Source organism: Cervus canadensis, chromosome 18 (genome assembly GCF_019320065.1).
Source record: "Cervus canadensis isolate Bull #8, Minnesota chromosome 18, ASM1932006v1, whole genome shotgun sequence".
In the NCBI taxonomy this organism is placed as follows: Eukaryota; Metazoa; Chordata; class Mammalia; order Artiodactyla; family Cervidae; genus Cervus; species Cervus canadensis.
Window position 1 is genome coordinate 23,377,629 of NC_057403.1, and position 13,181 is coordinate 23,390,809.

General features: G+C 56.4%; 1 protein-coding gene and 1 long non-coding RNA gene across 4 annotated transcripts in view; one reads left to right on the forward strand and one right to left on the reverse strand.

Moving 5' to 3' along the window:
- AKT2 (AKT serine/threonine kinase 2) overlaps positions 1-13,181 on the forward strand; it is a 46,775-nt gene that overhangs the window by 9,309 nt on the left and 24,285 nt on the right. For 2 of the 3 annotated variants that reach the window (XM_043435630.1, XM_043435629.1), the window contains one exon: positions 11,208-11,337. In XM_043435630.1, coding sequence (XP_043291565.1) covers positions 11,292-11,337 — 46 coding nt within the window. In that variant the 5' untranslated portion in view covers positions 11,208-11,291. Of the gene's footprint in view, positions 1-10,371; positions 10,529-11,207; positions 11,338-13,181 lie in introns of those variants that run through there. The other variant, XM_043435631.1, reaches the window with a different exon arrangement.
- LOC122420501 lies at positions 8,985-10,109 on the reverse strand. Its single transcript, XR_006263299.1, has 3 exons — positions 9,973-10,109; positions 9,406-9,475; positions 8,985-9,124 (listed from the first exon to the last, which is right to left on the reverse strand). It is a non-coding gene; the product is annotated as an uncharacterized LOC122420501 (long non-coding RNA).

The window sequence follows — 13,181 nt, forward strand, 5'->3', positions numbered from 1 at the left end:
CAGTTCTGCAGGGCATCAAGGGTGGTAAGGGAGGGCTGGCTGGGGTGGAGTGGGGCTCGGTTTCTTGGGAGCGAGGGAAGAGGGAGGTGGAAGAGGCTCAGGCTGGGATACTGTGGTCCCACCTCGTCAGCCGTGTCCCACTGTTCCAGCCTTCGTGTCCTCAGTTTGCCCCATCTGTGAGGTATGGGTCCTTGTGGTCGCCAAGGGAGCCAGGTGGTGGGAGTGTCAGGCAAATGCATAGCACTTCTCCTGGGGACAGCTCCTGCCTCGCTGGGGCCAGGGCTTCCGCACACTGCTCCCTCTTCAAGCTGGCAGTTCCCATCTCTCTCCAGGAAATAGCCACAGCCCATTGTTGGGGTTTTTTTGGCCATGCCACATGGTACCTGAGATCTTAGTTCTCTAACCAGGGATTGAACCCGGGCCCCTGCAGTGAGAGCACGGAGTCCTAACCACTGTCCTGCTAGGGAATCCCTAGCCACAGCCCTTGTAGTGGCCTCCCAGGCCCTCCCAGCCAGGTCCCCGGCTTTCTCTGTAGCCACGTGGTGCCTTGCTCCCCCCGCCCCCCCGACTGTGTCTCACACAGTCCACACCTTCGTGCTGTTCTCGGCCTGGACCGCCCTCCCCCGGGTCTCCATGAAGCCGCCGCAGCTCTTTCAGATTTCCGCTCAGATTGCACCATGTCAGTGAGCCCTGCTCCGACCACCATTTACAAAATCGGAAACTCTTGCCCCGTTCCCACACACCTAGTCCTCTGTATGCCTTTCTCTACAACATTTGTCAAATGCTGATGTACTGTATAGCTCACCTGTTTATTTAACTTGTTTGTGTTTTAATGCCTGTCCACTCTCCCCCGCCCTCCCCCCTGAAATTCCCCCAGGGCAGGGAGTGCTGTTTTGGTCTCTGCCGCCTCCCCCGGGACGAGCCATGCTGACACAGCACGGGCACCATATTTGTGGAATGAGTGGAGGCAGGATTTTTTGTTTCACCTTCACTTGGCAGAACTCGGAGCTCCAAAGCTGTGGTTCTATTTGCCACCCCTATCCTGAATTAATGAAAGCTCTGGGCCTGGCCCTGGCTGGGTGGGGTTGGGGACACAGTGTGGATCAGGACCGACCCTGTCCCTGCCTCACGGAGCTCCTAGTCTTGGGTGGGGGGGGCACTGTTACCAGAGACTTATACGAGTGACTGAGCACAGTAGAGGTAAGTGCTGTGAGGAGACAGGAAAGCCGAGCTCTGAAGGCCTGTGACTTGTGGGCTGGGGGCAGTCAGGACAGGCTTCCCTGAGGAAACGAGGGTTTAGCACGTGAAGATGGGTAAGCACTGTGTCCACCAGGGGAACTAGCATGTGCAAAGGCCCTGGGGTGGAGGCAGGGAGAGAGCAAGGAGTAAAGGGGACGTTGGTGGGGGGAGCATACTGACCAGTGAGGCTGGAGAACAGGCAGGGACTTCCTCAAGTGGGCCATTGCGGCCTTCATAAGGGTCTGTGATGTGATCCCAGAGCTGAGCTGAGTCTCAGGGTCCCTCTGGCTGCAGGTGGTGACTGCAGCCATGAAATTAAAAGATGCTTGCTCCTTGGAAGAAAAGCTATGACCAACCTAGACAGCATGTTAAAAAGCAGAGACATTACTTTGCCAACAAAGGTCTGTCTGGTCAAAACTATGGTTTTTCCGGCAGTCGTGTATGGATGTGAGAGTTGGACTATAAAGAAAGCTGAGCGCCGAAGAATTGCTGCTTTTGATTGTGGTGTTGCAGAAGACTTGAGAGTCCCTTGGACAGCAAGGAGATCCAACCAGTCCATTCTAAAGGAAATCAGTCCTGAATATTCATTGGAAGCACTGATGCTAAAGCTGAAACTCCAATACTTTGGCCACCTAATGGCAAGAACTGGTTCATTTGAAAAGACCCTGATGCTGGGCAAGATTGAAGGTGGGAGGAGAAGGGGACAACAGAGGATGAGATGGCTGGATGGCATCACCAGCTCACTGGATGTGAGTTTGAGTAAACTCCGGGAGTCCGTGGGGTTGCAAAGAGTTGGACACGACTGAGTGACTGAACTGAACTGAACTGGCTGTAGCATGGTGCTCTCAGCGTGTTTTGGGTCTGTGGCCAGGCAGACTCAAACATTTGACATGGTTTCTGTGGGTGCTCTAAGGCCGATGTTGGCAGGGAACAGAAGGAAGCCTGCTCTGATGCTTATTCTGTCCCAGTGTTGTTTGCAGCCCACCCACATCTTCAGCCTGCCTTCAGTCCTACCTGCTCCAAGTAGACAGATGGGGAGGATGGGGGAGCGTGTGGTGATGAAGAGAGAGAAAGGTGTCTTCAGCGCCGCCTGCTCACCAAGGAGGCAGTGTCGGTAGAAGTTCACGGTGCAGAAGCGTGTCGTGTTCCCGTGTCTCTGCCTTCAGGGGAAAGGATGACAGGTGATAGGTGTTGTGCAGTCACTGTCTCAGGCACTGTTTGAAGGACCTCACGTGGATGAACTCATTTAATCCTCATAGCAACCTTGGAGCTTTGTTATCTCTAAGCTGCGAATGAGGAAACTGGTGGAGAAGGGGGAGCACCTACCCAAGGTCACACGGCAGGTGGCGGAGCTGAGGCTGAGATGCATTTGTTTCCCAAGGCCACCTTCACTCCTGCTCCCGTTACTCTGCCCCTCTTGGCTCTTCGGCACAGTTCCTTCTCTGCACATGACATTTACCGTGGACCTCCTGCCCTCCTGTGGAAGCCTCTATTCCTCATAAGATCTGTTGTTGATCGTATAACTGCTTTTCTGCCAAGGATGCTGCAAATGAAGTTATACGTGGATTGTGTGATGCCTGTCGATCTCAGTAATGTCAGCTCATGAAAAAAGAAGCAGGTCCCAGTTGAGGTGATGTGGTGGGGACACGTTTGTGCTTCAGAAAGGGATCAGGTCGATAGTCTTGTGCGGGAGCACACTGAACACTGACGGGAGTGTCAGCGCCTCACGTCCAGCTTGGGTCTCGCACGTGGGACGCCTGGTTGTGTTCTGCCAGGGGGTGGACCCTCCTGGAGGGTGGGGTGCTGGGCTGGGCCCTTCCCACACAGGAGCCTGTAGCAGAGGTGCTGCTGTCATCCTCACTGCACAGAGAATGGAACTGAGACTTGCGGAGGCTAGAAGTTGAGGCACAGGGACCTGAATCCAGGTCTCCCTAACGCCACCAGCCTGAACATTTCATTGAAAGGGCTGAAGCTGTAGCTCCAGTGCTGTGACCACCTGATGTGAAGAGCCGACTTTTTGGAAAAGACTGATGCAGGAAAAGCTTGAGGGCAAGCGAAGAAGAGGGTGACAGAGGTTGAGATGGTTGGATGGCATCACTGACTCAGTGGACATGAGTTTGAGCACGCTCCGGGAGATGGTGAAGGACAGGGAAGCCTGGCAGTGCTGTAGTCCATGGGGTTGCAAAGAGTCGGACACGACTGAGCAACTGAACAATAACTCCACCAGCCACGTGGTGCTGTGTGGTCCCAGCCCAGCTCCGAACTTCCTGATCAGGTGATGGGGCAAGTCCTTTCACTCTGGTGGCTAGTTTCTTCATGAAGATGGAGAGGATAAGAGGGCTTGGAATTCCCTGGAGGTCTAGTGGTTAGTATGTTGCTTTTTCACTGTAGGGCTGGGGTTCAGTCCCTGGTTGGGAAACTAAGATCCTGTAAGCCATGTGGGGTGGCCAGAAAACAAAAAAATTTTAGTATAATTATACAAGAAGATTAAAAAAAAATCCTCAGCTAAAGAGTACCTGCCGTATAGGGTTTCTGTGAGAGTTGAATTGGCATGTACAAAACACTTAGGTGCGCCTGACATGTGCCAAGTGCTGCGTAGGCGTTGACGCTGCTTAGTACTGGCATAATGTCAGCCGTTGGGATGATGTTGTGGGCCTTTAGACTGCTCCCTGGGTTTCACTATTCCAGCAACAATATCCTCAGAACGGCATTCTCACCTGTTGGCTTGGCCCCCAAGGGACACTGGGTCATGTCTGAAGACATATTTGATGGTCATGACCTCCTGGGGAGGTCATGCTGCTGGTTTTAGCAAGCAGAGACCAGGATGCCGCAAACCCCTTCCAGTTCTCAGGACAGCCCCATGACAAGAATTATCTAAATGTCACTGGTGCTGAGGTTGAGAAACTCCGCCTGAGAACCTCTGTGCACCCGCATAAGTGATTTGTGCAAGAGAAATTGCTCTGAGGACATGTGCGTTTTCTACTTTATCAGTTTTGCTGACGGGCCCTCACAGAACATGGGGCCGGTTTCCGGAGCCGCAGGTGGTGAGTGAGGGAGTTGTTTTGCCTGCCCAGATGCCCACCGGCAGACGCTGCCTGTCGAACGACGGGTGCCTATTGAATTTCCCTCCCGAGCAAGTCCTCCTGGGAGTAGGTAAGGCGCAGATTACAGGGTGGGTGACAGGCTCCTGGGGGATCAGGGTGTCAGGAAGGCGCCCCCTCCTCACTGTCTGCAGCTCCAGGAGATGCAGCGCTTCTGCTTCCCCCTCATCCCATCTGTGCTGTCTGGTGTAGAAAGCAGGTCAGAGAGAGGAGATGAGAGAGAGACTTGACAAGTGGCAGGGAAAGGAATTTAACTGATTTTGAGCACGTTCTGGGCATAGGGCTTCTCTCTCACATACATTCATTCCACAGATAGTTATGAGTGCCCACTGGGGACCCAGCGCTGGGAGATGCTGAGGACCCAGCGGTGCCCGAGCAGGCTGGAGCCCTGCCCCCACCGTGCTGACGTCACAGTGGAGCGAGGTCGACAGTAAACTTGTGAACAAGTAAACGTGTACAGTCATGCCAGTGATGATAAGCGCCTCACTTTTGTGAAAGGTAATAGGTACACACTTGACTATGGAGGACAGGGTGACTTCGCATAGGAGGAGACATGTGAACAGAGGCTCAAGAAAGCCAGGTGGGGCCCGCAGAGACTTGAAGAAGACAGTTCTCACTGAGGGGGTAGCATGTGCAAGGGTCCTGTGGTCGGGGGCAGGAGCGCAGGTGGGGGAGGAAGCCTCTGGTATGTCGGAGGCACCAGTGCCATGGAGTGTTTGGAGGAGTGAAGAGATGATGCAGAAGAGGGTTCTGGGGCTGCTGCAAGGACTGTGGCTTCTTTTACTCTAGGTGAGATGGGGCATGGCAGGGTTTGGGGGAGAGCAGTTTCCTCTGACCACGTGGTCAAGGATCCTGGAGTGGAGACGGGGAGGACAGAAGCACTGAGCTCACCTAGGCCACACAGTCCCCCTAGTGGCAGGAACCACAGCGATCCTGATTTTACACTGGAGGAAGAGGAGGTCTGGAAGGAAGCTTTCCAGGGCCCAACCCCTTCCAGCGGCTGCCAGGTAGGACGAGACAGCCTCTCTCTCTCCCCTGCCTTGTCATCCGCCACCCTGCGTCATCCTGTAAATCGCCTCTAATGGACATGACACCAGCAGGGTGAGATGAAACCTCAAGGCAGTTTGGAAATCATTGAGAAATAAGACCTACGAGGCAGACAGGTGGAAATAAAGCCAAAAATTAAAAAAAAAAAAAAAAAAGAACAAATGGAGGAGAGTGAGACATACTGTGGAACGAGTCAGTGATATTTACCATGTACTTAGCAGATACTTAAAAATCAAACCCTGCTGGTGCAGTCAGAGCCCCTTTAGGGACCTGTCTCCAGTCACCTCTCTTCCCTGCTGAGAGCTGACCGCAGCAGGTGGTGATTTTCATTCCCATTCAGCTTCCTTCTGTGTTAGAAATACTCACCCAAACTCAAGCCCCACCCTTCAGGGCGCGTGTCCTTCCTCTGGCTGGATCATTGTACAGATGGGAGCACTAAGGCTCACTAGGGCCAAGGCGCAGCAGGGCCTGGGGTTGAAATCCAGACCCTAGATTCCTCTTCCTTCTTCATCGGTGACTGGCCTTGAGGTGAACATCCAGGCGAGCTAGCCTGGGGTCCGAGGGGGCCCTGGAGGCCGGGAAGCCTGAGTTTAACTTCCTGTTACCGTCCAGGCCCCCGGACCAAACCCAGGTTCTTTTGTTGTTGTTGTTACTTCGTCATAAAATACAGAAAGGTATCTCCAACGTGTTTTAAACCATACAGTATGACAAATAATTGTAAAAGTGATGCTCTGTAATCACAACAGAACATTGTCAGCTCCCAGAAACCCCCCCTCCTCTGACACTCCCGAATGTAACAGCTCTCCTGACCTGTGGATGTTTGCTTCCTGGACCTTCTGCACAGTTTCACTAGTGAGAAATCGTGTCACGTTGCCCGTTTTGAGCTTGCAGTCCGTGGACTCGCGCTCAGTGGGTCATTTCGCATCTGGCTTCTGTCACTGCAGGTGAAGTTCTCACGCTTCATCCTGTTGTAGGCTTCAGGAGCTGGATCCTCTTCCTTGCTGAGTGGCCTTGAGCTCTATGAATTTACCTTAGTTTGTTTATCCATTCTCTTGCGGGTGGATACCTGGTCTGTTTCCAGTTTTGAGGTTACTGAGAATGCTGCTGCTGTGGACGATCTAGTACACGCCGTTTAGTAAACAAATACACCCATTTCGGTTGGAGGGCCATGGAGTTGCTGGGTCATGGGGTAGGGATATGTTGAGCTTTAATTCTTATTGCCAAACAGTCTTCCATAGTGGTGGAACTGTTTTATACTCCCACCAGTAGCAGTTCCTTTGCATTCTTTTAGCGGTTTTTACTTATTGATTTTTTGAAAGGCCTGTTTACTTGGCCGTGTCGGGCCTTGGTTGCGTCATGCGTGGGCATTCATCTTGGTGCACAGGCTCAGTTGCCCTTGGCACGTGGGATCTTAGTTCCTCGGTCAGGGATTGAACTCACATCCCCCACATAGGAAGGTGATCCTTAAGCACTGGACCACCAGGAAAGTCCCCCTTTGAAACATTCTTTTTTAAAAAAAATTTTTATTTACTTATTCGTTTATTTTTGGCTGTGTTGGGTCTTCATTGCTGTACAGGCTTTTCTCTGGTTGCTTCGAGCAGGGGCTAATCGTCATTGAGGTGCACGGGCTTCTTGTTAACAGTGACTCCTCTTGTTGTGGAGCATGGGCTCTAGGGCGCTCAGTAGTTGCAGCGCACGGGCTTAGGTGCTCCGCGGCATGTGGGGTCTTTCAGTACCAGGAATTGAACCCATGTCTCCTGCGTTGGCAGGTGGATTCTTTATCTCTGAGCCACCAGGGAACCCCCTAGCCCCCAAGCCCTCTTACATTCTTGACAACGCTTGGCATTGTCAGGTTTTGAATTTTTAGCCATCCCAGCAGATGGTTTCGATGTGCATTTCCCCATAACTAAGGATATTGCACGCAGTCCTTCGTTACGTGTGTGGGTTCCCTCCTGTGAGGTGCCCTTTCTCTTTTCACCTTGCCTCCCAGGTGGCACGCCTCTAACCCACAGCTCCAGCTCCTACCCAGACCCTCAGCCGAATGAAGCCCATACACCCCAGGCAGCAGTGAGTGGGGTTGGGGCCCCCAGCATGGGGCACGCAGGCCGCGGCCCAGCAGGCCCCTGTGTGCTGGGTGTCCTCCGCCCGCAGCTCCCCAGGGAGCAGGCCATCTTCTTGGCCGTGGTGCTTGTGTTTCATCACCATGGGACTGCGTCAGAAACCTCAGCAGAGACGCCACCCTCTGGGGGAGGCCGGGCAGGATCCAGGCAGGATACAGGGGCTCTTCCAGGTCCTCCCCCTGCCCTGGCTGCTGCTGGCTGCTTAGTTGCTGAAGTGAGAATGTAACAAGTGGCTCTGGCGTGCTGAGCAGCAGCCAGCTGGGAGACCCAAGGTAAAAGCCTCCCCTGTGTCAGCGTCTGCTGGGCACGGGCATGGCCCTCTGGGGGCGTGGGGGGTGGGAGCGATCCGGGGAGACTGGAGGCGTACCCTCGGGCTCAAGGCCACCCGGCTGGCACCGGCCCTTGGATTCTGCAACCTCAGCCACACCTGGCCGCCTTCACGTCTGTCTCTGATCGAGGCAGCCATGTGTTTGCATGTTCGCTGGGGGCCAGGCAGGGGGCCGAGCCTCTGTGCACAGGGGTGCTGCTCACAGCGTCTCTAAGAGGTGAAGTTGCTGGGCCAGGGGGCGGAGAGAAGGGGGGGGGCTGCGAGTGGGCCTGGGGTCCCTGTCTTTACCTGTACATCTGCTCTTCCTTTGGCCCCTGGGTTCTCCATCCCAGCCCAGTTTGGGAACCCAGCCCTATTCTGAATGGAGCTCACACCTGGCAAAAGTGTGGTGTTGGCCCCTGTGTTGGAGAGGAATTCTGAACTTCCCAGCACACCTGCCTCCAGGCCCTGAGTGTTCTCCCTGTCCCAGCCCCTCACCCTGGGCCAGCCTCTGGGCGCTTCTCCACATTCCCGGAGCTCCTTCCCAGGCCTCCTCAGGGCTTTGCACTTGCTGTTCCCCTGCCTGAAATCTGTTCCTTCCACATGGCCACGTGCCCCCCACCCCCGGCCCCGATTAATTCAGGTGTTGGCTCACGTGTCCCCCCTACCACGTGGCTAATGCAGCAGCCATTCCGGTCCTCCTTTCCCCTGTTCGTTCTTCTTTGCCACCCTCAGACCTTGTGTCCTGTATATTGTCTGGCTTCCGCACTGGAACGTGACCTTCTTGAAGGCAGGAGCTGTGTCTTAGAGATGCGCTGTTTCTGGCACGCAGGATAGAGTCTGAAGCTTAGAACATACTCAGAAAAAGATCGGTGGCGTGAACAGACCCTGGAATTGTTTCTGTGGCTGTGTTTGGTCTTGGGCTGGAGATCTTTTGGGGAGATTTTTTTTTTTTTTTTTTTTGCTTGAAGAGCAGACCTTTACTTTCTCCCAATTCTCAGGGCTGAGAAGCCCACGCTCAGGGCGTCCACAGGGCTGGTTCCTGCTGGGTGCTGACTTCCTGGTTGCTGATGGCTGCCATCTTGCTGTGTCCTCACGTGGCAGAGGAAGAGAGAGCGAACTCTGTTGTGTCTCTTATTTACTTATTTATTTTGAATCGGAGGATGGTTGCTTTACAATGCTGTGTTGGTCTCTGCCATAGTCAGCGTGAGTCCACCACGGGTGTACACGTGTCCCCTCCTGAGACTTGGGTTTATCCATTGTGCCTTCAGTGGGCAGCCAGACGTGGGACTGGTGTGCTGAATCAGCGCCTGTAGGTGTGGGGAGAGTTGATCACGGGGCACACAGCGCCCAGTGCAGCCTCTGAGGTCAGGAAGGCTTCCTGGAGGAGGCGTTGGTTCAGCTGAGACCTCAGAGAAGAGGGAGAACCCCAGTACACAAAAGGTTTTGGGGATGGAGGCCTGAGCGACAGAAACCTGGCAGAGAGGGGGAGTCGGGGAGGAACTGGGGAGGTGGGTGGTGGCTGGTGTGTGATCATCCTTGTCGTGGTTATTAGCCTTCTTGAGGGCTTTCTAGGTGCCTCTCGACTTACGTGGGGCCTTCTCTGGTGGAAAAGACTTTGTCTTTTGTGTGTGTTCTGCGCACTCTGGGGAGCCATGGAGCTGTGAGCAGAGAAGGACACGGTCAGATTCAGGTGGAGTATAGGGGTGGGGAGCAGGGGCTGGGCACCCAGGGAGGAAGCCTGGGTGGGAGGGGAGGTGGGGCTGGAGAGGTGATCCGGAAGCCGGTGGATGGGTGGTGGGGACCGTGGGGCTGAGCTGGGGTGGCGGGCAGCGGAGGTCAGGGCCTGAGGGCCCCGGAATCCCAAGCTGGGGAGCCTGGCTCTTTGCCGAGGCCCGTGGGAAAGCACAGGTCAGATTTGAGGGTCTGTCAGGCTGCTGAATGGGAAACAGATTGGAGGGTGGGAGGCCCAGAAGGAGGTGGGGCAAGTCCTCGTGGGAGGGGACGGCGCTGGACCTGAGCCACCTGGTCAGGAGGCTGGGCTGGAGACCCTGGTCGCATTAGGGTCGAACCACAGACTGGGGGGCATTTCGGAGTGAGGGTCTGGTGGTCCTGGGTGTGTTCAGTCCCTGGGTGAGCCCCTGGGGTGCCGCCGTACCTGCCAGGGGAGGGAGCCCCTTCTGGGCCCCGTCTTTGCAGCCCCGAGTCCAGGACATGGTTTCTCACCCGCTGTTTACTTCCCTGTCACTGTCCATCTTGTCTTCCTCCGGCTTCCTCCCGCTCACCTCCCTTCCCTCTGCCCGGGGCCTGGGCAGCCTGCCACCGTCACATGCCAGGCAGTAGTGTGTCCGGCCCACCAGCTCCCCTGGGGCACGAGAGAAAGCTGATGCCCACGGTGTCCCCAGGGCCAGCTGCCGCTTCTCTGGGGGCCACCGTAGCTCCTGACCTGCTGTCCGCAAATAACCCCAGGCCAGGAAAGGCGAAAGGCGCCTTGGGCTCCATGGCCCCCAGCCAGGCCTGTGGCTCCAGGTAGGGGCCCAGCTGGTGGCTGCCTCCCCCGCTTCTCCCCTCCGCCCCGGGAACCTGAGACGAAGCAGCGGCCTCGGCGTCCGTCAGTCTGTCGGCTGCCGGTCCATGAGGACAGAAGCAGAAGTCTCGGGGAAGGACCAGGGCCTTGGTCAAGCCCCCAGGACTGGCTCCCAGGCCCCAGATAAGTGCTTACGCAGTAGGTTCCTTTCTTGTTAAAGATCGGAGCACGGAGACCTTCCTTTCCTTTGTCAGCTGGTGGGGACCAGGAGGCTGAGGGAGTGACATGACGTGGCCTGGTGCTGGGTAGGGGGGTGGTACTCGGTTTGCTAAAGGTGGCAGGTTGGTGGCGCCTGGTTTGGAAAGTAGAGAGTATAAGCGTGTGTGTGTGTGTGTGTGTGTGTGTGTGTGTGTTTGGGGGTGGCAGGCAGATCCTGGTGGCTTTGAGCACGCCCTCAGGTGCCCCGGGCTGTCTGATTCATCCCAGGTGACCTCAGCGCGGGGCCTGGAGTGACGCAGGGGGTGGAGCCTCCCACCTAGTCAGGAGTGGCGGTGGTGGGGCTGCCTTGCTGGGCAAGGGGTCCTGGGTACGGGGCGCGGGCACAGCCAAGGCCCTCTGCTCCTTCCAGAGGAGGGCTCTGAGGGCAAGGTCATGTCCTTTCCTCCCCAAGACGGTTCCTAGGGACCCGACCGCCTCTCACTGCCCCCCTCCACCAGCCTGGGCCCCGCGGGCTGGTCTCTCCCTACCCTCCCTGGCTCCACCCTGGCAGAGCCGCCAGAGGGGCTTCAGGCAGGGTGTCCCAAGGGAAGGGGTTGCTGCCAGTCCCCCTGCCGCTCTGACTGACGGGCTCCTCTCTTGTCTTGCAGGCTGTGCTCTGTCCAGCGCACCTCCTGCATGTCCTGCTGCCCTGAGCTGTCCCAAGTGAGGTGACAGCGTGTCACGCTGCCACCATGAACGAGGTGTCTGTCATCAAAGAAGGCTGGCTCCATAAGCGCGGTAAGGGGCTGTGTTTACTCACGGGATTGCACGTCTCTCCCTTTTGCCCCAGCTCTCCTGGCAGCTGTGCCCTGAGAGGCACAGGTACGGGGTCTTTACCACCTGAGGAGCCAGCATTCTGAGCCCTGCCTGTCTGCCCGCCCCCGCCAGTGGCTTCTTTCCAGCCCCTGTCATGAACTCTTTGAAAGTAGTCTGGACGGAGGAGCTGTGGCTGCGCCTGGGCCTGAGTCTCCAGGCCTTGCTGACCCCCTGCATGAGCGCCCAGGCCAGGCCTCAAACTCTGCCTCTGCATAAGTGTTCCTGTTCATGGTCCCATTTTATAGATGAAGAAACTGAGGCCTAGAGCAGGTAAGTCACTTAGCTAAAGTAACACAGTGAGGCAATATCCAGCATTTATTCATTCAGCAAATACTGACAGAGTGCATGGTGTGCCAGGCTGGCTATCGCAGGCTCTGGGGGCACTGTGGTGTCCTCACGGAGTGTGCGATCCATTGAGGGACGGGGGACAAACAATAAACTGATAGACAGACGTGATGTCAGGTGATGATACATGCCATTGTGAAGAGTAGGAACTCTGAGGGGAACGCTGGAGAAAGAAGGGGTTCATGGAAGCGGCTCTGAGGAGGGACCAGTATATGAAGGCCAGGAGAAGGTGAGGGAGCAGGCTATGCAGATAGCCAGGCAGGGGTGTCCCAGGGAATGGGGCAGCGAGGACAAAGCGGGGGGCGTGTGCCTGGAAACAGAGTGGGCCAGGGTGGCCAGAGCAGAGTGAGCGAGTGCGAGCCGGAGGAGGCAGGCAGAGCCGTGACACAGCACCAGACCGACGGCGCCTGAAGCCGTGGAAGGGGCTGGAACTCGCCTGGCGTTCGGAAGCCCAGGATGTTGTGCGCGAGCTCGGGACCAGGTCTGGTTGTGCTGGAGGGTGGCTAAGAAATGAAGTCACTTACAAGAGACTCGACCCTGGGGCCCCAGGCCTCTGCCCCAGCACCACCGCACTGAACGGGCTCAGTGCCATACTAGGCAGCTGGGAAGAAGCACAGGCCGAGAGCCAGCTTGTCCAGGCACCCAGGGGTGAAGGAGGCTGGCTGTCCTAGCTTCCGTGGACCTTTCCCTGCAGAGTGGGGCGCCTGACCTGAGGGGGCCACGTCTGCACGCTCTCATTCACTTGGCAGACATGCATCAAGCAGCTCCCGTGTTTCAGGCATGTTCTAGGCGCTGGGGATACAGCAGTGAACCAGACAGCCCACAGTTCCCGTCCTTGTGTTGGTGTCATACGTTAATGGGAGAGACAGGGGCACCTGAGTACACGAGTGTGCCCAGTGGTGGCTGGTGCCTTGGAGGGAAACAGCAGTGTGAGGGGAGGGGTGAGGGGGCCGTCAGAGAGGGGCTGGTCAGGGAGGGCCTCACCAAGAAGCGGGTGTTTGAATAAAGATCTGAAGGAGGCAAGGGAGTGAGCCCCACAGTTAACGGGGGCATGGGTGAAGGGGGCCGAGTTGGTGGAGGGGAGTGGGCTGGGCATGCTTGAGGCAGGCTGGGAAGCTGGTGGGCTGGCCCTGCAGAAACTGGGAGAAGTACCCGTGCACCCTGCACTGTCCCAGCCCGCCCACCCAGAGTGGTGCTGAGGATCCCCCACCCCAACCCCGCACGAGCAAGAACGGAGCCTTCCCTACTGCCCTTCCCAGGCAGGGTGGTATTCAAGGCCCCTTGGCCTACCTGCCCGGACTGGGCCTTGAGTTTGGGGCTGATGATGGAGCTTTCTGCACCTTGGCAGGTGTCAAAGTTCTAACCCCGGCTCTGCCATTTCCTTCAGTGTGACTGTGTCATCTCTCTGAGCCTTGGTTTCC